The 23,043-nt window shown below is 46.6% G+C and overlaps 1 protein-coding gene across 1 annotated transcript; it reads left to right on the forward strand.

Annotated features, from left to right (window-relative positions):
* The first annotated feature begins 1,994 nt into the window (after positions 1-1,994).
* Positions 1,995-19,253, forward strand: USP18 (ubiquitin specific peptidase 18). Its single transcript, XM_061205061.1, has 10 exons — positions 1,995-2,098; positions 3,250-3,346; positions 4,833-4,978; positions 10,201-10,280; positions 10,539-10,685; positions 11,043-11,138; positions 11,574-11,741; positions 16,129-16,260; positions 16,725-16,774; positions 18,668-19,253. The coding sequence occupies exons 1-10, from the start codon at positions 2,095-2,097 to the stop codon at positions 18,711-18,713; spliced, it is 966 nt and encodes a 321-aa protein (XP_061061044.1). The 5' UTR covers positions 1,995-2,094; the 3' UTR covers positions 18,714-19,253.
* Positions 19,254-23,043: the final 3,790 nt, after the last annotated feature.

The raw sequence follows: 23,043 nt of genomic DNA on the forward strand, positions 1-23,043 counted from the left end.
CTAGGTATTTAAAGATTCTTTTTTGAAGTGGACCATTTTTAAAGTCCTTATTGAATTTGTTGCAATATTGCTTCTGTTTTATGTTTTGGTTTTTTGGCCACGAGGCATGTGGGATCTTAGCTCCCCGACCAGGGATCGAACCCGCACCCCCTGCATTGGAAGGCGAAGTCCTAACCACTGGACCGCCAGGGAGGCCCCCCTCCTAGACATTGATTTAGCGTCTGGTTGTATCTGAAGGCCACAGGTTTATTTGCACGGGGACAGCGGAGCGATTGAGGAAACAGCATGGGTTGTGCCCGAGCTTAGACCCGGGGGCAGGCCTGAGCCCTGGGGAGAGATGGCTGCCCGCAAAGCTGAAGAACTTGGTGAAATGAAAAGGCACGAGGCAGTGGGAGGACTGGGCTTGGATCCCACTTCCACGTGAAGGCCCTGCTTGTAGATACGAGGGAACCTTTGTGCATGGATTGCTGTGTCGGGCAGTGCCCTGCAGACACCAGTGGGCGCTCCAGGGCAGGTAGGGACAGGGTATGGTGGTTGTGACCTCGCTCCAAAACACAAGAGACTCCTGAGATTCCCACACACCTGGGGAGAATTTACAGGTGGCTGAAGCCTGTGTTGCCAGGAAGACGTGGGTTCTGGTTAACATGACCTGGTTCACAACTGCAGTTTTGTTGTGTCCATGACCTTTGGTTTGCCTGAGGAAAAATCACATAGGTAGAAAAAGGTTTTATACCTAAAAATGTTCACTGCAGTTTTTTTTATAACTGCAAAAAATTGAAAGCAGACAGAATATTCTGCAATGTTTTGTTGCTATATCAGGCATCACTGTGAAATGGTTGAAAATATACTGCTTTTTCCATTTCACATTATAACAAGAATATTTGATTACAGGCCTCTCTCAATTGCTTGTGCCCATGCAAGGGAAAAAGGAGAAAGCCCAGGGCAGAAAAGAATGTGTCAGAAAGTTTATATATGTGAATGTATACATATGGGCGTGGTGTTTGGGTTCCCAAGGACATTTGCCAGCCAGTCCTGGCTGAGTCTCTGTACCCTGCATTTCTTGGTGGAGCCCGTTGAGAAGAAGTCTCTGTACCCTGTGTGTCTGTGTGTTGTCTGAGAAAGGTCAATAGACTCAAGGCCCCGCCATTGATTTGCCCTCCTTTGACAGTGTAGTCCCAGCTGAGCTGTGGTTGGGGAAGGCTTCCTGGGGAGCACGCTTGGGAACGACACCCAGGGGTGAGCACAGCAGGTGGGCAAACGGAGGACTTGAACTCCCAAAATTTGCGACAGAGGCCTCAGCCAATGCTAAGGGTAGCTCGGGGGCTGGGTGACCCTTCAGGCAGGTGGTAAGGCCCTTAGGCCCCCTCATCGTCCAGACTCTGGATAGGGACCGGGCCAGCTTTCTTCACTGGGGTGAATTCTGGAGGGGCCCTCAGCTGGGGGCCGTCGACCACCAACACCCGGTGGCCTGGGGAAGGGCTCCTGTCCCGCCAGAGTGTGAGTGGTCACCACCTTCCGCTACAGGCAGACATAGCTGTTCCCCGCCCCAGTTACTTGAACGGCCCTGTGTACAACACGCATGGGCGTTTACAGCAGCCCCCTCCCCGGGAGCCAGGACAGGCTTCCTTGTGGCCAGCGTGTGGACGGCAAGGAGAGGGCTTTGAGCAGCCTTCAGGCAGTGGAGGGCCTGGGAGTGAGGAGCAGGGAGACCCAGGTGTCTGGTCTGGACCCCTTGGTGAACGTCGAGACATTTGCCAGAACAGAGGGCCCAGGGCAGAAGCTGGGGCCGTGGGTCTCAATGAGGACACGGTGGGAATGAGGGACCAAGGGGACGGAGTCTCGCCGAGTTGTCGTTTCTCGCCCTAGAGCTCTGCGGGCCAGTCTTCCCAGACACTGGTCTCCCCCCAAGCCTGGCTCTTGGGGATCAGAGCTGATCACATGGATGTGCTTCTCCTTCTCTCATCCTTTCCTCTGCGGTGTGCTTTCACAGAGGTCCCGCCAAGGCCGGCTCATGAGAGCTCTTCCCGGAAGTGAGGTCGTGCCGTCCTGAAGACGCCCTGCAGCTGCCGTCCGGGGGTCTTGGAGTGACCGCTGATGGGTAAGGTGCCGGGTCCCTAGGCCGGTCTTGGCTGTCTCAGCGTTTCTCAGCAGAGCCCATTAGGAGAAGGACGGGAGCAGCAATGGGAAGAGGCACAGGGAGCCCCGAGCCCGGGCTCCCAATGGGCCGAGAACCCCAGTCTTCTCTCTTGACTGTGCAGAAATGCTTTGCTCATCCGCTGGACCGTAGAGCTTTGTGGTTGACGATTGCTGCTCTCTGTGCCTCCACTTCTGCATCTGTGAAATGGGGATGATTATGCTCCTGAGCCCATAGGATTGTTGGGAAGAATAATGAGGTTGTTGTGGAAGCTGCTTTAATCCTGTGCTTGGCATGTCGTGGCCCCCAGCCTTCCCCCGGGAGGTAGTGTGTCTGGTGACAAAGTGCTTCTGCTGATCGGGTTCCTGCTGACCACGGATTCTTACGTTCTTACTGCCCCAGCTCGTACACCAGAGCCCTTTCCCCGGGAGCTCTGAGATTAGTGGACTCCCTCCCTCTTAAATTACGCACCTCGTGGGGTCTGCGGAGCCCAAGGTTGGGTGGGAAAGGGGAGGTTGGTTGCTAGTGGGTCAGAGAAATACTACCTTTTGGTTTTCTCACATCCTCATAAGTTCCTTGTGGCTTCCAGCCTCTCAAGGTGAGTTTAGATGAGGTGAATCTCTCCCAGAGCTTTCTTCTGATTCCCTTCCACCACCTGGTAGGGCCTGGGCAGGGGCCTTACCCCCAGGTCCCAGAGTAGATTGCCTGGGAGGTGACTCTCGCCCCTGAGCCCGTAGATGCCCGCTGTGAGCCAGCTCTGTAGGGGCAGCTTGGGTGGGCAGGGCCCCTAGTTCTCCCCAATGCGCTGTCTGTAAGGTTTCTCTTCCTTTGCTCTTACTGTTGCTTGGGTTACCAGTTTGACAACGAGTGATACACCTCCTTGTGGCCTCTCTTTTCCTAACGGACTGTTAAAACTTCTGCTGCTATTTCACTTTGCAGAGGCTCGTGTTTCTCTCTCCTTTCCAATTTGTTTCCAAGCTCCTTAGTGAATTCTTTGTGCCTCTGGGAGTACCTTATAGAATTTCATGTCCTTAGGAGGGTCTAGAGAAATGTTTGGTGTTTGTTGAATTCTGTGGCAGGGCTTTCCCTCAGTATCTTCCCTGTGCTCCTCATAGGCCCGGTCGGTTTACACAACATTGGACAGACCTGCTGCCTTAACTCCCTGATCCAGGTGTTCGTTATGAACATGGAATTCACCAAGATATTGAAGAGGTAAGGCAATTGTTCGGGCAGATAAATGTGTATATTATTTTATGTTTTCAATTATTCAGTTATTCACAGTGGTTTGGACTTTTAGAAGTCTACTTCCAAAAGCTAACAGAGAAAAGATCTTGTTTTGCACAATCTGGACTATATACTATAATCATCTAAGATGATTTTTAAAAAATGTAAGTGCTGACCCCACACCCAGATATTTGGTTTCACTTGGGGCCTAGGTGGGTGTCTAGGGTGGGGCCCAAGCATTCGTACTTTTCAAAAGATTCCCCAGGTGATTCTAAAGTGTAGCCAGATTGGCAGCCACTGATTTGGTTAAAAGGAAGTGGGGACCCTGCCAGTGTCAAATCAACGGGCAGGTCTATGAGTCTATTGATTTTTCTCAAACGAAACACATCCACATCCACACAGTATACACACCGTGAGAACCCTTCTTTCTTTTTTTTTTTAAATGATTTAAAAAAATTTTTTATTTTATTTTTATTTAGTTTTGGCTGTGTCGGGTCTTCGTTGCTGTGCGCGGGCTTTCTCTAGTTGCGGCGAGCAGGGGCTACTCTTCGTTGCGGTGCGCGGGCTTCTCACTGCGGTGGCTTCTCTTGTTGCGGAGCACGGGCTCTAGGCGCACGGGCTTTAGGCGCATGGGCTTCAGTAATTGTGGCACGCGGGGTCAGTAGTTGTGGCTTGCAGGCTTCAGAGCACAGGCTCAGTAGTGGTGGTGCACAGGCTTATCTGCTCCGCGGCATGTGGGATCTTCCCGGACCAGGGCTTGAACCCGTGTCCCCTGCGTTGGCAGGCGGATTCTTAACCACTGTGCCACCAGGGAAGCCCGAGAACCCTTCTTTCTTCTCAACCGGTTCTGCAGAGAGATGCTGAGACTCCGCTAGGACTGACTGGCAAATTTCCTTGGGAACCCAAGCACCACGCCCATATGTATATATTCACATACATAAACTTTATCACTCATTCTTTTCTGCCTTTTGCTTTCTCCTTTTCCCCTTCCATGGGCATGGGCAGTTGAGAGATGCCAGTGATTAAACAAATCATTGCCAAGATACACTGACATTCCTTCATGTGTCCTTCCCAGAACCTAGATCATATTTGCTTTTGGCCTTTGGAGAACTTCAGGCTGGCCATTTTGCTGTGGACGCAGGACCTATTGCACCTGCCCTTCGTTTTGGTGTGACTGCCTTGCAGGGTGGGGAGAGGGGTGAGGCCGCAGCTGTGCTGATCCCCCTCTCGAGAGGATACTCCCCTATAGCTGATTTGCTAACACGGTAGCTCTTCAACCTTATCTATATGTTTAAATCATCTGGGAAACTTAAAAATCCTGGGAACTGGGCCCACCCCCAGAAATTCTGATGTAGTTAGTCTGCAGAGTGGCCTGGATGTGAGATTTTTGAAAGTTCTCCCAGGTGCTTCTGGTGTGCCCCCGGCACTGAGAACCGTGGCGACAGGGAGGGTCGTGGCTGTTCTCACTCGGCAGGATAACGGTGCCCAGGGGAGCTGAGGAGCGGAGGAGAAGTGTCCCCTTCCAGCTGCTCTTGCTGCTGGAGAAGATGCAGGACAGCCGGGAGAAAGCGGTGCAACCCATGGGGCTGGCCTACTGTCTCCAGACATACAGCGTACCACGTAAGGCGGTCCTCCTGCTCGGGCTCCTGGCCTGGCGCTCTGAGAGGGAGGGGAGCGCGAGGGGGAGGGGACGCGGGAGGGGGCAGCGGAGGAGAGGAGAGGATAGGAGAGGAGGGGGACGGATGCTCAGTGAGTGAACAGGAAGGAAACCCTTATGTCGGAGGCACGTGTGTGGATGCGAGATATCTTAAGGAGCCCCCATCTTCCAGGTGCAGCACTGGTGTTATTTATGCATGTATTACTTCCACACTCACTCTTTTTCTGCCTCTCGGTGGAGTAAGTAAGCCTAAGAGTCTCCTCAAAGCTGATTCAACTGCCGGTAAAGGATTCTAGGGAAACAGAATAAAGGCTTCATAAGGAGAAACCATGTTCTACAAAAGGAAACTCTTAAATAGCTTAGTTTTTTTAAAAAACAGCCTTAATGAGATATACATCACATACTGTAAAATTCAATCATTTAAAAATGTACAATTCAGAGGTTTTTAGTATTTCACAGAGTTGTGCAATTATCATCACAATCTAAATTTAGCAAATTTTCATCACCCCCCAAAGAAACCCCATACCCATTAGCAGTCATTCTCCTTTGTTTTCTTCTAGGTTTTATACTTTTAGCTCTTACATTAGATCCATGTTTCACTTAGAGCTAAATTTTGTGAATGGTGTGAGATAGGAGTCCAACTTCATTCTCTTGCATGTGGGCATCCAGTTTTTCCAGCACCATTTGTTGAAAATGCTACTCTTTCCCCCACTGAATTGATTCAGTCTCTTTCCTTGTTACAACGAGCATCCTTTCATTTCAGCTTGACGAGCTCCTCTCAGCCGTCCTTGTAAGGTAGGTCTAGTGGTGATGAGCTCTCAGTGTTTCTTTGTCTGGGAAAGCCTTTGTCCCTCCTTCATTTCTGAAGGATAGTGTTGCTGGATACAGTTTTCTTTATCAGCAGTTTTCCCTTTCATCACTTTGAATATATCACCCCACTTTCCCATGGTCTGTAAGGTTTGTGCTGAGAAATGTGCTGATAGTCTTATGGGGGTTCCCTTGTAGGTGATAAACTTCCTGTCTCTTGCTTTTAAGATCTCTCTTTGTCTTTGATTTTCGACAGTATTTTTGACAGTATTATGATGTGTCTTGGAGAACATCTGTTCAAAGGGAATATGTTTGGGGACCAGTGAGCTTCATGAACTTCAGTGTCTAAATCTCTAACCAGATTTGGGAAGTCCCAGCCACTATTTCTTTAGATGAGTTTTCGGCCCCCTTTCCCCTCTCTTCTTCTGGGACTCCATTAAAGTGTAGGTTGTTTCTCTTAATGGAGTCCCATAGACTTCCTTCAATCCTTCTCAGTCTTTTTGCTCCTTTGACTGGACAGTTTCAAATGACCTGCCTTCTAGTTCACTGATTCCTTCTGCTTGGTCCAGTCTGCTTTTGAAGCTCTCTGTTGAATTCTTCAGTTCAATATTCTTTAGCTCCAAAATTGCCCTTTGGTTCTTTTTTATGTTTTCTATCTCTTTGTCAAACTTCTGTTTTAATTTTATTTTCCTGATTTATTTAAATTGTTAATCTGTGTTCTCTGGTAGCTCTCCGAGCATCTTTAGAACAATTATTTAGAATTATTTTTCAGGCAATTTGGTATCTCCATTTCTTTGGGATCAGTTACTGGAAGTTTTTTTTTTTTTTTTTTTAAATTAATTAATTAATTCATTTATTTTTTGCTTTGCTGGGTCTTCGTTTCTGTGCGAGGGCTTTCTCCAGTTGCGGCAAGCGGGGGCCACTCTTCATCGCGGTGCGCGGGCCTCTCGCTATCGCGGCCTCTCTTGTTGCGGAGCACAGGCTCCAGACGCGCAGGCTCAGTAGTTCTGGCTCACGGGCCCGGTTGCTCCGCGGCATGTGGGATCCCCCCAGACCAGGGCTCGAACCCGCGTCCCCTGCACTAGCAGGCAGACCCCCAACCACTGCGCCACCAGGGAAGCCCAGTTACTGGAAGTTTACTGTTTTCTTTTGGTGGTATCATGTTTCCCTGATTGTCCATGATCCCTGTAGACTTGTGTAGGGACTTTGCTAAGAAGGACCTTCACCTGCAGCTGGGGTGTGCTGTGATCCAGGTGTAGTGATGTGAGGCTTGTGGTGGCTCTGGGTCTGGGTGGGTGTGATATCTCATTGGCTCAGGCTGCTGGGGTCCACGACCTTGATAACTGTGCCATCCTTGGAGAGAGCTGCAGGGGGTCTGAAGTAGCTGCAAGGGCTGTGAGGTAGTATTTCATTGTAGTTTTGATTTGTATTTCCCTAATGATTAGTGATGCTGGGCATCTTTTCATGTGCGTACTGCCATTTGTATGTCTTCTTTCGAAAAATATCTATTCCAGTTCTTTGCCCATTTTTGAATTGGATTATTTTTGTTGTTGAGTTTAAAAGTTCTATATATTCTGGATGTTAATCCCTTATCAGATATATGCTTTGCAAATATATTCTCTCATTCTGTGGGGTGCCTTTTTACTCTGGGGATACTGTCTTTTGATGCATACATTTTTAAAATTTTCATGAAGTCGAAGTTTTCTGTGTTTTCTTTTGTTACCTGTGCCTTTGGTGTCACATCCAAGAAGTAATTGCCAAAGCCAAGGTCGTGTGCTTTTGTCCTATGTGTTCTTCTAAGCATTTTATTGTTTAGGGTCTTACATTTAGGTCCTTGATCTGTTTTGAATTAATTTTTGTATATGCAGTTAGAAGCGTTCAACTTCATTTCTTTGCATGCGGATATCCAGTTTCCCCAGCATCATTTGTTGAAGACACTATCCTTTCCCCACTGTATACTCTTGGCTCCCTTGTCAAAAATTATTGGACCATACATGTGAGGATTCATTTCTGGACTCTTTATTCTATTGCATCAGTTTGTGTGTCTGTCCTTATGCCAGTACCACACTGTTTTGGTTACCGTAGCTGTGCAGTAAGTTTTGAAATGAGGAACTGTGAGTCCTCCAGTTTGTTATTCTTTTTCAGAATTGTTTTGGCACTTTGGGGTCCCTTGAGATTCTATATGAATTTTAAGATGAGTTGTTCTATTTCAGCAAATATCTTATTAGGATTTTGTTAGGGATTGCATTGAATATGTAGATTGCTTTGGGTAGTATTGACTTTTAAATAATACTAAATATTCTAGTCCATGTACATGGAATGTGTTTCCATTTATTTACGTCTTCTTTAATTTCTTTCAGCAGTGTTTTGTAGTTTTCATAATACAAGTCTTTTACCAGTTTGGTTAAGTTAATTCCTAAGTATTTTATTGTTTTTGAAGCTATTATAGATGGATTTGTTTGTGTTATTTCATTTTCAAATTGTTTATTGTTCATGTATGTATAGAAATACAATTGACTTTTGTGTGTTGACTTTGTATCATATTTTTAATTTCATTTATTAGATCTAAAAGCTTTGTTTCGTGGTGTCTTTTAATATATGAGATCATATCATCTGCAAACAATGGTAATTTTACTTCTTCCTTTCCAATTTGGATGCATTTTATTTCTTTTCTTATCTAATTGCTCTGGCTAGAACTTCCAGTACTGTGTTGAATAGAAGTGGCAAAAGCAGGCATCCTGCTTTTACAGAGACCCGCACTCCACTGTCCCAGTTGTATGTCATCTTTCTTTAGCTTTCCATAGCAGTTTGTACACCTGGGGAATTTTTCTCATTCTTCTTCTTTTTTTTTTTTAAATAAATTTATTTATTAATTTTTTTTTTTTGGCTGAGTTGGGTCTTCGTTCCTGTGTGTGGGCTTTCTGTAGTTGCGGCAAGCAGGGGCTACTCTTCCTTGCGGTGCGCAGGCTTCTCATTGCGGTGGCTTCTCTTGTTGCAGAGCACGGGCTCTAGGCATGCGGGCTTCAGTAGTTGTGACACGTGGGCTCAGTAGTTGTGGCACATGGGCTCAGTAGTTGTGGCGCACAGGCTTAGTTGCTCCACGGCATGTGGGATCTTCCCGGACCAGGGCTCGAACCCATGTTCCCTGCATTGGCAGGCGGATTCTTAACCACTGTGCCACCAGGGAAGGCCCTCTTATTCTTCTTTGAATTGTGAGTACATGGATACTTGCCTCCCACTAGGCTATAGGTTTCTTGGGGACAGGAACTTTCTCTGGCCTGTGCAATGCCTTGCACGTAGCAGGTGTGAAGGAAGTTATGGGTTGGGCAAGTATCCCTGTATTTCTTAGATGAATCGGGATTCCTAGTTCTGGGATGGTCAGGTGCGGCAAGGTGGCTCTAAGTGGCAAGCTGACGCGACTCCCTTTATGTCCTGTGTGGTGGGCAGCCTTCTGAAAATAATTCCCTGGAGACTGCATCAGTGCAGCCTGCTACCAGCCTGCTTGTCTACGGTTTGGGATTATTAGCTTGGAATGTGGATTAATTAACCATTCAACAAATATGTAATGTTCACCTATTATGTGCCAGTTACTGAGCTGGTAAGGGAATTAGACTGACAGAGGATTTGCCTCCATGGAGCTGACAGTTTAGAGGAGAGACACAGGCCAAAACAAAATACAACCCCAAAACATTAAGTACAGATTGTGATAAGTATCACGAAGGAAATTGTGTTGAGATAGCAGATATGAATGTTTAATACCTTTTCTTGCAACGTCTTTGCGACTCGGGAACATGGATTCATTCACCCCTGTGCACCGCTTGTAGCCTGATGTTCACGTGTGTAGGATTCATGGCCTATTCCTGCTTCCTCTCCGCCAGCACCCTCTAACACTGAGAAGGTTATTTCCCTTCTTGTTCTCCCGGACACCTTTGGGGAAGACCTGGGTCAGGTATTAGTGTTGGGAAACTGCTCAGTTTTTAGGGGAGTGAATAAAGAAAATATGGAGAGGCATAGAGAAGTCAGTGGCCACAGGAGTCCAGTTGGAGGCTTGGCAGGGACATAGGAGAGAATCCACCGCTGACTATTGGTTTTGTGTAGCTGGATTCCCCAGCGGAGGCCAGCAGGGGTGGGTGGCAACTCAGAGGACAGAAGACTTGTGTGATGCGGTGGGGCTGGACTTTGAGTTTTAAAAGGAGTTCTCAAAATCAATACCAAGCTTATCTTTCATTTTTATGACCGAACATCCTGTGGAAACTTAGCCTGAAAGCGGGGAAAGAAAACGTGACGAGTGTTCGCATGCGTCTAGGTAGCTGGGGCAGGAGGGCATGACAGGCGTCCCTGGGTCCTCACCCTGGGCGTTGCTTTTCTCTTTGGCCAGTGTTTGTCCAGCATGATGCTGCCCAGCTCTACCTCACGGTCTGGAACCTGATTAAAGACCAAATCACAGATGTGGACTTGGTAAGTCCTAGAACGAGAGAGCTCAGAAGGTGAGGATGCCGTCTGTGTGACGTGTAGAGAGGATTGAAAGGGGAAACGCATGTAAAATGCTTATCACGATGGCACAGTGCAGTTGCTGTGATTTCTCTACGCCTTTGTGAGCGAGCGGAGAGCGGCTGCCCTTCTGGAGCTGTGTGCGGTGGCTCCAGCGCTGGAGCTTGGCCGGACCTGCTTACGCGCGGCTTTCTCCGCGCCTTCCCCCCCGCCGCCCTTTCGCAGGTGGCGAGGCTGCAGGCCCTCTACGCCATGCGCGTGCGGGAGTCCCTCGTTTGCCTTGGGTGTACCGTGGAGAGTGACAGGAGCAGCAGCATGCTGACTCTGCCCGTCTCTCTTTTCGACGTGGATTCGAAGCCCCTGAAGACACTGGTGAGGCGTCTGTGTGGGGGGTTTGCTGCTCCCGCACAGCCCAGCGCTGCGGGTGCCCCCTTCCTTCTTTAATCCACCCTTGGCTTTTAAAAAATCATTTCCGTTTCCCTTGCATGGCTCTGGCTAAGTTCTCCTTTCATTTGCGGGGGGAAAACACGTTTCTCCTCCTACGGCCCCTTATCCTCACTGCTTCCTCCAAAACGTAGGTCTTTCCTGAGACCCTGGCACATGTACCACGCTGGGCTGGACGTTAGGGGACCTGGGGAAAACCAGGAGAGAAGCTTAAGCTCATCGGCAGGGTGAGGGGTTGTACCCAGAAGGAAATAACCCTGCCTTTCCCTTGCTCCCCTGGGACAGGAGGACGCCCTCCGCTGTTTCTTCCAGCCCAGGGAGCTGTCCAGCGCGGACAAGTGCTTCTGTGGGAACTGTGAGAAGAAGACATGCTGGAAGCAGGTACTTGCTCCCAAACCGGATGCTTCTGGCCCGTCTGGGGTTCCCCTTGGGGGCCTCCCGCTGAGGGAGGGAATCCCTTCAGGCTGGGGATCGTGGGGCTTGTGACTTCCAGGGCTGTGGATACGCTCCTCGGACCCCATCACTGAGATGGACGGGGGAAGGCACAAGAGCGGGGGCTGTTTTCCCCTCAGGGCCAGACTCCCCTGGGAGGGGAGCAGACCCCGTAGTTCTTCTGGGTTCCTGGGTGGAGCCCTGGGCTTCTTGAGCCTTCTGTGGGAGGCACAGCAGATCCAGCAGGTGGGGCCCTTACCGTGTGATTCCATTCCGCTCCCTTCTTTTTTGGAAGAAGAACATACCGTCGGCCCTGGTGTTTCTCGGAATCGACCTGTTTCAAGTGCCTGGGACTCGTCTCCACGGTGACTTTGCTTTTTCCAGGTCTTGACGCTGACCCACCTGCCCCAGACATTGACCATCCACCTCATGCGTTTCTCCAGCAAAAATGTGCGGACAGAAAAAGTCTGCCACTCTCTGTGTTTCCCCCAGAACTTGGATCTAAATAAGCTCCTTGAGATGGAGGGAGAGCCCTGCGCTGCTGAGGAGCAGGTGAGGGCCCCTCGTGTCCCTTCCACCCACCACGTAAGACACCGCATCCTTTGTTTGTCTTCCCTCCCCTGAGCTGATTGGCATCAAGATCACCGGAGATGCATTTTGAGCATCCTTCTTTCCTCCGGTGGCCGAGCTCAGGACACAGAGGGAGGGACGCTCACCAACGGCTTGGTATGATTCATAGAAACATATTCATACACTCGAGAAACACTTGTTTTTCAAAAAAGGAGTTTAATGATGGGAACCCGAGTCTCTCGAATAACAGCGATGGGCTGTTAGCCTCACATTGCCACCAACATTTGCTGTTGGCAGTTGCATTTCTTTTAAGATTCAGAAGACTTTATTTCTGATGATTGGATTTGCACTCATCTACCTCACAGCAATGAGGGAAGGAACCCATAAGTCAGAACCTTCCTTTTAAATAGGATGTGCAGTGCTTACGTAGCCACAGGTAACCACGGCACCCTGGGTTCTAAATAGAGCCCCAGCCTAACGTTCTACTTCAGGCAGCTTATGCTTACCTTGGGGATAATAAGAAAGCAGCCAGCACGTTGGGCCAAATTGATTCAGAGTAAAGTTGGATTCAATTGCCTTGAGCTAATAAGTTGTTGGGAAATTCTGAGAAAAAAGTGACATAAATGTCTTTTCTCCATAGTTTTAAAATGCTACATTTATTCCCATACATATGTGAGTCCATTTTTGGACTTTCTGTTTTGTTCCACTGGGCTGTTTACTATCCATGCTCTAGAACCATGGTTTTTTAAAAATTGAGGCCTGACAGCGTGTTATAGTGGCTCCTTCCCTGTTCAGGGCATGTACATTTCATAGGATTCTCAGTTTCGTTCCTTCTAGTTTCCTTATTTTCACTTGCACAGCCTACCTAATGAAATGTATCTTAAAATTTTTTTCCTCTTGAAAAGACTTGTGAGGAATTATATAATGAATCTCCACATCCACCAACGGCTTAAACAGTTACCCAAACTCATGGCCAGTCTTGCTTTACCTACACCCCATCCTCTTCTTTCTCCAAACCTCTACTGGATGATTTTGACGCAAATCCCAGACACCATACATGTCATTTGTAAGCATTTCATTATGTCTCTCTAAAGAATAAGCACTCTTTTTCTAAACATGACCAATTCCATCTTATGATTCTTTAATATCCTCTAATAGCCGGTAAATATTTGGATTTCCCTGACTGTCCTGTAAGTTGTTTGCTTTGTTTGAATATAGAGCCAAGTAAAGTCTACACTTGTATTTGCTTACCTTTGTTTCCCCCCTCCCTCCCCCTTGCCTTTCTTTCTTCTTCAGGTTAAGTTTCTTTGATGTTTCCCCTCCTTTTCTTTTCCTTGAAATTTGTTTGGTTGAAGGTTTTTTTTAATGTATATCCAGAAGTGGCTGGTGGGTCTTATTTGACATATTCCTCTAGCCCTGGTATTTCTTGTGAACTGAGAGTTAGATCCAGAGATTGCCCCACACTTTTTGCACAGCAAAGGAAACCATAAACAAGACAAAAAGACAACCCTCAGAATGGGAGAAAATATTTGCAAATGAAGCAACTGACAAAGGATTAATCTCTAAAATATACAAGCAGCTCATGCAGCTCAATATCATAAAAACAAACAACGCAATCCAAAAATGGGCAGAAGACCTAAATAGACATTTCTCCAAAGAAGATATACAGATTGCCAACAAATACATGAAAGGATGGTCAACATCACTAATCATTAAAGAAATGCAAATCAAAACCACAGTGGGGTATCACCTCACACCAGTCAGAATGGCCATCATCAAAAAATCTACAAACAACAAATGCTGGAGAGGGTGTGGAGGAAAGGGAACCCTCTTGCACTGTTAGTAGGAATGTAAACTGATACAGCCACTATGGAGAACAGTATGGAGGTTCCTTAAAAAGCTAATAATAGAACTACCATATGACCTGGCAATCCCACTACTGGGCATATACCCTGAGAAAACCATAATTCAAAAAGAGTCATGTACCACAATGTTCATTGCAGCACTATTTACAGTAGCCAGGATATGGAAGCAAGCTAAGTGTCCATCGAGAGATGAATGGATAAAGAAGATGGGGCACGTATATACAATGGAATATTACTCAGCCATAAAAAGAAATGAAATTGAGTTATTTGTAGTGAGGTGGATGGACCTAGGGTCTTGTCATACAGAGTGAAGTAAGTCAGAAAGAGAAAAACAAATACCGTATGCTAACACATATATATATGGAATCTAAAAAAAAAAAAAGGTTCTGATGAACCTAGGGGCAGGACAGAAATAAAGAGGCAGACGTAGAGAATGGACTTGAGGACACGGGGAGGGGAAAGGGTGAGCTGGGACGAAGTGAGAGAGTGGCATGGACATATATACACTACCAAATGTAAAATAGCTAGCTAGTGGGAAGCAGCCGCATAGCACAGGGAGGTCAGCTTGGTGCTTTGTGACCACCTAGAGGGGTGGGATAGGGAGGGTGGGAGGGAGAGGCAAGAGGGAGGGGATATGGGGATATATATATATGTATAGCTGATTCACTTTGTTATACAGCAGCAACTAACACACCATTGTAAAGCAGTTATACTCCAATAAAGATGTAAAAAAAAAAAATCCAGTGTAACATCCCCACATGAGAATAGAGAATGATTTTAGCCCTCCCTTTTGGGAGACTAAGCTTCGTTTGTCCTACCCTCATCCTGTCCCTTTGACGATCCTGTTTCAAAGTCTCAGGTTAGGGATATTATTTGACTGTGTTGAGAAAACAAGTACAGTTTTCCCGACTCATGTGGAGATCTTGCTCACAGTCAGTGAAAACGCTTTCTCTTGCCACTGTTCTCTTTTCACAGAGAATTCTCTCTTATCTTGACTTGCTAAGATTTGAGGGAGTAGAAAGACTTACTGCCAAACCTAGTGAATACTTTTTGGTCTTTCCCTTACTTGATCTTTTTGTGATATTCTGTTATTGATCCTATTCTCCTTCAAAATCTGCCTACTCTAGGCCTCTCTCCTGGGGTTTCTTTCTCCATTGCTGGATCCTTTACTGCCCATTTTTATTGGTATTTAGTTTTAATTACATTCCTTTTTCTTCCCATTTGTTGAATGTCATCTCATTAATTCTCATGGTTTCGATCACCTCAAACTGAAGACTTCCAACCCCTGTCTCCTGCCCAGGTCTCACTCTTGACCTCCAAACGGTGTGTGCACCTCCTACTCAGTGTTGTCACACGGTCCCCAAATGCACTGTCTTCATCCCCAAACACCTCTGTTCCATGTGTGACTTTATAGCAGCAGCGTCTTCCTAATTTCCAAGCCAAAAATCTGGAGTTCATCCTTGTAGTGCCCCCTACTTGCTCCCCCGCCACCATATCCATCAGTTGCAAAGGAACTTATTATTTTTCCTTAACTTTGCACAAATCTGTCCTCTCGTCTCTATGTTTGCCCTCACTTCCTCAGTATAGGGGTCGAGAGCTTGGGCTTCGAAGCCGGGTGGGCCTGGGTTGAAGTCCCGCCTCTTCTCTTTGTAAGCTCTGACCCTTGCGTAAATTACTCTGCTCCCTGAGCTCAGATTCCACGTCTGCAAAGTAGGATTTATGCTGGCACCCAGTTTACAGGTTTGCTGTGGATGTTAAATGTAACAATGCATGTGAAGACTGAGCCAGGTGCTGGCAGTCAGCTAGTAATGGCTGTGTTAATAATGCTTATTATCATTTAGGGGCTGCTCCCGGTAGTGATGGCTGGGCTCTCACCACTTCTTCCTCGTGCCCTTGTGGTTCCCTGACTTGTCTCGGTGGCGCTGCCTCACTTGAACGCTCAGTCCGTTTCTCGCGCCACGTTATTCCAGTGTTTCTCAGACACAGATCCGATGGCGTTGCTCCCCCGCGTCAAGCCTTCCGACGCCTCCCACCGCTCGGGATAAAGTTCTGATTCCTGACTGGGCCTTTGTGGACGTGAATCCCATGGCTCCCAGCACCCCCAGCTGCGTTTCCGGGTGCACTGTTCTGTTCCCACCGGGCCTCCGCAGCTCCTGGTCCATACCCCATCACGCGTGTGCCGTGATGACCCTTCAGGATCAGTTCAGGCACATCTTCTCTGGGAGCTTTCCTCAGCTGGTCATTCCTTCTCCTTTTTGGGGCCAAAAGTGGTTCTTCCCAAATTTACCTCCAAATGCATCTGGTATAAAACATGGCATTACAGCTCTGGCATAATTAGCTGTGAGCCTTGTGGTCAAAGACGGTTTTCTAGTGCCCCGGAAGCACCAGTGCCTGGCAGAGAAAGGCACTGAATAAGCAAAGGCGCGATGAAATAGTTTCCTCCTTCTAGATGAGGGTCAGAAGAGGAGGGATGATGGGGGTCTCTTTGTCCTTGTGTCCTTCAGCATGGGGGACAGTATGAACTCTTCGCTGTGATTGCCCATGTGGGGAAGGCTGACTTCGGTCACTACTGTGCTTACGTCCGGAGTTCTGTGAATGGAAAATGGTTCTGCTTCAACGACTCCAATGTTTGCTGGGTGAGAAACATCCTCCAGAATTGCCTCTTGCCCTGGATTCTCCATCTCTAATAAGTTCTGAGCCAGGACTAGATGGGCCCTCAAGGCCCAGACGCCCTGTGGTCCTGTTCTCTGTGTGGGGGGCCTTTTGTGGGGTTTGAAGCCCTTTTCTTCATGGAGTCCCTGTCTGGTTTACAGTGCACTGCTACTCCACTTAGCTCAGTGTCGAGGTTTTTGGGATTCTAGGCTCAGTGCCCTGCAGCCTCGTGCTCTGGGGGAAGCTTACTGAAAGCAAGAAGAGTCAGAAAGAGTTAGAAAATCTTGGCTTGGCATCACCAAGTTTAAACAGAGGGACAGTGTACTAAAGAGACTTCATACACATGGCACCTGTCCCTAGGTGATCCAGGTCACGGGCGTAACGGGGGTGGGTTTGTCTGGGTGAGTGAGGGAGGGCCGCTTCACCTTGTCTGTCTGTGTGCTTCCAGGTGTCCTGGGAAGACGTCCAGTGTACCTATGGAGATCACAGCTACCGCTGGTGAGAGAAGCACTGGGGTGGTGGGGTCCCAACGAGCTCACGCACCCTGAGCAGCATAGGGTGCTAGCTGCTCTATGAAGCGCTCACGGACTCAGCTGCACTCGCCTTTGGATGGCCCCCTAGTGAACACTGCTCAGCCTCATCTTTCAGTACCACCCACCACACTGCTCTTCCTGCAGTTTAGACTCCAACAGTACTGAAGTATAAGTGGCTCCCAAATATCACGCTGTCCGTGGCTTTGCACATGCTGTTCCCGGCCTGTGCTGCCTTTTCCTAATTTGTCACTGCGGCAAAGCCCCTCTCGTGCTTCCGTACGTCCGCTCGTGCCCGCCTGCTCTGTAAAGCCTTCCCAGCAGCATGCAGGCAGGTCTGTAGGAGCTTCTCAGATGCTTTCCCTGCATCTGGAGCTCACCTCCTTTACAGCAAGGGCCCCACTGCTCTGTAATTGTTCGCCTACATAACATTCTTCCACATTAACCGTGAACTCTTTGGAGGCAAGGATCACTCTTTTCCTCCTTCTTTGTCTGGTACAGTGGCTTGCATGTAGTAAATAACAATAACTAAATTGTTAAAAATCAATAACTACAGAGGGGAAGCTGGAGAGAAAAAAACTGGGTGAAGGTAAAGCAGAGACTTTGTAAGTTTTTCCTGCTAAGCTTCTGGCTTAGAGGTGACATCGTACACTAAGTATGATGTGCGAGATGACCCCAGCTGCACACGTAGGCCTTCACTTGGAAACTAATGAATTAGGTGAAATTCGTGCTTGAAATCCTCCCCGCCTCCACCTTGTACCTTTCGTCTTCTCTTCCTTTTCTTCTAAGCATCTCCCTTAGATGCCCACTCTTTGTCACCTTTTGGTTGTCAGTGATCCCCCATTATTATTATTATTTTTAAAAATATTTATTTATTTATTTGGCTGCGTGGCGTCTTAGTTGTGGCACGAGGGATTTTCATTGCAGCGCACGGGCTTCTTTCTAGTTGTGGCGTGCAGGATCCAGAGCATGCGGGCTCAGCAGTTGCAGCGCACAGGCTTAGTTGCCCTGCGGCATGTGGGATCTTAGTTACCTGACCAGGGATCGAACCCACGTCCCCTGCATTGGAAAGCGGATTCTTTTTTTTTTTTTTAATTAGTTACTTTTATTTTTGGCTGCATTGGATCTTCCTTGCTGCCCGTGGGCTTTCTCTAGTTGTGGCGAGCAGGGGCTGCTCTTCATTGCAGTGCGTGGACTTCTCATCGTGGTGCCCTCTCGTTGCAGAGCACAGGCTCTAGGCACGCAGGCTTCAGTAGTTGTGGCACTCAGGCTCAGTAGTTGTGGTGCACGGGCTTAGTTGCTCCATGGCATGTGGGATCTTCCCAGACCAGGGCTCGAACCCGTATCCCCTGCACTGGCAGGTGGATTCTTAACCGCTGTGTGGAAGGTGGATTCTTAACTACTAGACCACCAGGGAGGTCCCGATAACCCATTATTTAGATCAGGGTTTGGCAGACTTTCTCTGTAAAAGGCCAGAGAGTGAATGTTTCAGCCTCTGGGACACACAGTCTCTGTTGCAACTCCTCAGCTCTGCCTCTGCAGCACAAAAGCAGCCACAGATGATATGTGAGTGAATAAGCGTGGCTTTGTTCCAGTTATGTTTATTTGCAAAAACAGGGTTGGATTTGGCTCACGGGCTCATAGTTTGTCAACCCCTGATTGAGACGTTAACTAGCAGCTTAATAGTAGTTATTTTCCCAGGTCACCAGTTTTGTCCCCTCTGAGGTGATGGATATGAAGACTTACTTGGTCCAATAACCTGGAAAGTTTTCTGACGGGTGTCCTATCGTGAATTAATAATGTATTAATTAACTATGAATGTTTCATTTCTGTGACGCTGTTGCAATTGTTTTCTTCCTAGGCGGGAAACTGCATATCTTCTGGTTTACATGAAGATTGAGTCCTAATGGATGTACCCTAAACCTTCAGAGACCTACAGAGTATCATTTTCATTTTCTGTTCCTGGATCTGCAGACTCTTTTAAGATATTCTGCAGTGAGGAGAGGCACCGTTTTGAAATTGTTTAATTAAACTTTATTTATAATCAGTGATGATTATCAAAATATTTAACAGTGACACTGTGCAGGTTTGGATCAGTCAGAGTGGATACTTCCACCAGTGGACCCTGGCCCCATGGCTGCATCACGTCCAGAGTACTCGTGCTGTGCAAGGGGTAGTCCTTTAGCTGGGAGATTGCGGAGCCCAGGGGCTCCCAGGGGAGTAGAGACCAGGCCAGCACTGGTAGCAGGGGGCAGTCAGGTGGCAAGGGGCCGTGGTAGGGAACTATTTCCATATTTTACAGCTAAGGTTACTGTACTGGTTGGTACTGGCTGTATATAATTTCTGTTTATAATTTAAAAAATTTTAGAACCTGTATCAATTACATAAAACTCAAGTGCTTTGTAATTGTTATTCACTTATTTGGCAAATATGTATTGATCACCTACTCTCCATGAGATGGTGTGCCAGACACAATAATGAATAAAGTTCTTTCTCTCAAAAGGAGTTTTTAGTTTAATGGGGGTTATACTAAAGGTTAATGCTACAGGAATTCAAAGGAAAGTGAAATTGCTCCTGTTTTGGGGCCATGGGAGAAGCCTGAAGGCTGAAAAGGGGCTTAGAGTGAGGACAGTTAGTTTACAGGGAGAAGCATACCCAGTGGCATGCTTGAAAGGGCAAGGTTCAAGGTCCAAAGATCATCCACACACCTGGATGGAAGGGAAGTGGGGCTCAGAATGTAGAAGGTCTTGATCTAGGCTCAGAAATTTGGGTTTGATTTAATAAGTAATGAGGAATTTCTTTTTTTTTTGGGAAAGGGTTCAAAAAGGAAAGGAACAGTTAGTGGTGTTTTCGTAAAATGGATTTGCCAGGGCTGGCGACATGGATTAGAGACAGGATGGCAGAGCGGGTGGAAGGGCGTTCACAGTCTCTGGAGCCACGTTAGAGGAAGAACGTGGACGGTGAGGGGCGGTCCCGGGAGACACCATACCAACCTGGGAGGTGAGTATGTGGACACCCCCGTCTTACAGATGAAGTGACTGAGTCCTTCACATGTTTAACGACTTGCTCCAGGTTTCATACTTGGTAAGTGGCAGGGGCCGAAACTTCCAATGTGAAATGTGGGTGGTTTATTATTTTATTTTTATTGGCAAAAAATTAGCCATGCAAGAATAAATTCTCACTGTAAAATATATTGAGGGAACCTCTTCCTTAGACGTAAACATTGTTATACAGGTGTGTATTCGTTTCCCAGCACTGCTGTAACAAATTATCACAAAGTGCTTGGCTAAAAACAAGAGGAGTTTTATTCTCTCACAGTCTGGAGGCCAGAAGTCTGAACTCGAGGTGCCACAGGGCTGGTTCCTTCTGGAGGCTGTGAAGGAGAGTCTGGCTGGCCTCTCTCCTGGCGGCTGGTGGTACGGCCCTGCCTGTCATTTCTTGCGTGTTGCTGGGTCACTCTGGTCTCTACCTCCGTCTTCCCGTGTCCGTCTTCCCTGTGTGTTTTAGTGTAAGGACACCAGCCACAACGTAGGGCCCATATCCTAATCCGGCGTGACCTCATTTTCACTTGGCTGATTACATCTGCAAAGACTCTATTTCCAAATAAGTTCACATTCTGAGATTCCAAGTGGATAGGAATTTTAGGGGCATACTATTCAGAGTAGTAAAGTGTGTATATCCCTCTAGGCCTCTTTCTAGGCATTTGCATACGTGTATATAACAGATACAAATAATTTTTACATTATAAATTCTACTGTACAAATTATTCTGCTCATTGTTTTTTTTTCACTTAATAATGTCTTAGGAAAATTTCCAAGTCTGCATACAGATGGATAATATTCTTTTAAATTGTTACATTTAACCCATAAATAGATATACTATATTTTTTCCATTCCCATATTGGTAAATATTGAGGGCATTCCCATTTTTTCACTATTTAAAATGCAGAGTGAATGAACACCTTTAGATGTATTTTTGTGCATGAGTAAATATTCTGCAGGTACTGAGAGGTGAAAGTACTGGATCAAAGGGCATGAGTGTCTAAAACTGTGGTAGGTACTGCCAAGTTGACTCCAATTAACACCAATTACTTACTAAGTTTTAATTTTTGTCAGTCTGATAGATTTTTAAAATCTCATTTTTTAAAAATAAATTTATTTATTTACTTATTCATTTATTTATCTTTGGCTGCGTTGGGTCTTTGTTGTTGCGCGTGGGCTTTCTCTAGTTGCAGCGAGTGGGGGCTACTCTTCGTTGCGGTGCGCGGGCTTCTCATCGCAGTGGCTCTCTTGTTGCAGAGCATGGGCTCTAGGTGCGCGGGCTTCAGTAGTTGTGGCTTGCGGGCCCAGTAGTTGTGGCACACGGGCTCAGTAGTCGTGGCACGTGGACTCAGTAGTTGTGGCTTGCGGGCTCTAGAGCGCAGGCTCAGTGGCTGTGGCGCACGGGCTTAGTTGCTCCACGGCATGTGGGATCTTCCCGGACCAGGGCTCGAACTCGTGTCCCCTGCATTGGCAGGCGGATTCTTAAGCACTGCGCCACAAGGGAAGCCCTAAAAATCTCATTATTGATTAAATTAGATCAGATTTAATTTACAGATTAATACAGTTGAGTATCTTTCCATATGTTTATTAACCATCTGTATCTCTTCTATGAATTTCCTATTATATACTTTGTCCTTGTTGTAGTATTTTACTTTTTTGTTATTGATTCATAGGAGTTTTCATTTATTTTGGATAATAATTTTATCTATTACATATGTGGCAAATATTTCTCCCCAGTCTGTTGCTTGACTTTAATTTATTCGTTAGTATTATTACTTTAAGTTGCAGAAATGTAACATTTCTACCTAGTTATATCTGCTAGTGGGTGGAGTAACTGTGGGGAGTGAAAAGTTGGTGTGCATGTGAATACAGTCTTTTTGGACAATTCCATGGTTAGGTAAGATGTTGGAGGTGGTTCCCATCTGGGAGTTCTGTCCTTTCATACCAGGTTTGGGGCAAACTTGCTCTGTTTTTCTCTCTTTCTTTCCTTTGGCTCTGACAGATTGATAAGAGCTTGATTGGACTTCAGGGTGGAAATAACAGAGTGGCTTGTGATCTTCTTTGAACAGAGGATACAGAGGCCTGTCTGATATGGGAAAAATGAGTCCTCCACTTAGCTTGGCTTAGCCACTGGAGTTCTGTACTGGCATTTGGGGTCAAAGCTCCAGCTCGTAGTGAAATGTTACCTTGCTTGCTTTGTATACTTTATATAAATCTCTTCTGGTTTCCTTGAAGAGAACTGGCTGGATGCAGATATTCTTTTATTTATTTATTTATTTTTAATCAAGGGAACAATTTTATTTATTTATTTACTTTTTTTTGTATTCTATTTTTTTTAACATCTTAACTGGAGTATAATTGCTTTACGATGGTGTGTTAGTTTCTGCTTTATAACAAAGTGAATCAGCTCTACATATACATATATCCCCATATCTCCTCCCTCTTGCGTCTCCCTCCCACCCTCCCTATCCCACCCCTCTAGGTGGTCACAAAGCACTGAGCTGATCTCCCTGTGCTATGCGGCTGCTTCCCACTAGCTATCTATTTTACATTTGGTAGTATATATAAGTTCATGCCACTCACTCACTTTTTCCCAGCTTACCCTTCCCCCTCCCTGTGTCCTCAAGTCCATTCTCTACATCTGTGTCTTTATTCCTGTCCAGCCCCAAGGTTCTCCAGAACCATTTTTTTTTGATTCCTTATATATATGTGTTAGCATACGGTATTTGTTTTTCTCTTTCTGACTTACTTCACTCTGTAGGACAGACTCTGGGTCCATCCACCTCACTACAAATAACTCAATTTCGTTTCTTTTTATGGCTGAGTAATATTCCGTTGTATATATATGCCACAACTTCTTTATCCATTCATCTGTCGATGGACACTTAGGTTGCTTCCATGTCCTGGCTATCGTAAATAGTGCTGCAATGAACATTGTGGTACATGACTCTTTTTGAATTATGGTTTTCTCAGGGTATATGCCCAGCAGTGAGATTGCCGGGTCGTATGGTAGTTCTATTTTTAGTTTTTTAAGGAACCTCCATACTGTTCTCCATAGTGGCTGTATCAATTTACATTCCCACCAACAGTGCAAGAGGGTTCCCTTTTCTCCACACCCTCTCCAGCATTAATTGTTTATAGATTTTTTGATGATGGCCATTCTGACTGGTGTGAGGTGATACCTCATTGTAGTTTT

The sequence above is a fragment of the Eubalaena glacialis genome, chromosome 11 (genome assembly GCF_028564815.1).
Source record: "Eubalaena glacialis isolate mEubGla1 chromosome 11, mEubGla1.1.hap2.+ XY, whole genome shotgun sequence".
Lineage (NCBI taxonomy): Eukaryota > Metazoa > Chordata > Mammalia > Artiodactyla > Balaenidae > Eubalaena > Eubalaena glacialis.

Excerpts from the sequence above, each read along its gene's own strand:
- USP18 (XM_061205061.1), top strand. Across the intron at positions 4,979-10,200 it reads CCAGACATACAGCGTACCAC|TGTTTGTCCAGCATGATGCT; the intron begins GTAAGGCGGTCC and ends CTCTTTGGCCAG. Across the intron at positions 16,261-16,724 it reads ACGACTCCAATGTTTGCTGG|GTGTCCTGGGAAGACGTCCA; the intron begins GTGAGAAACATC and ends GTGTGCTTCCAG.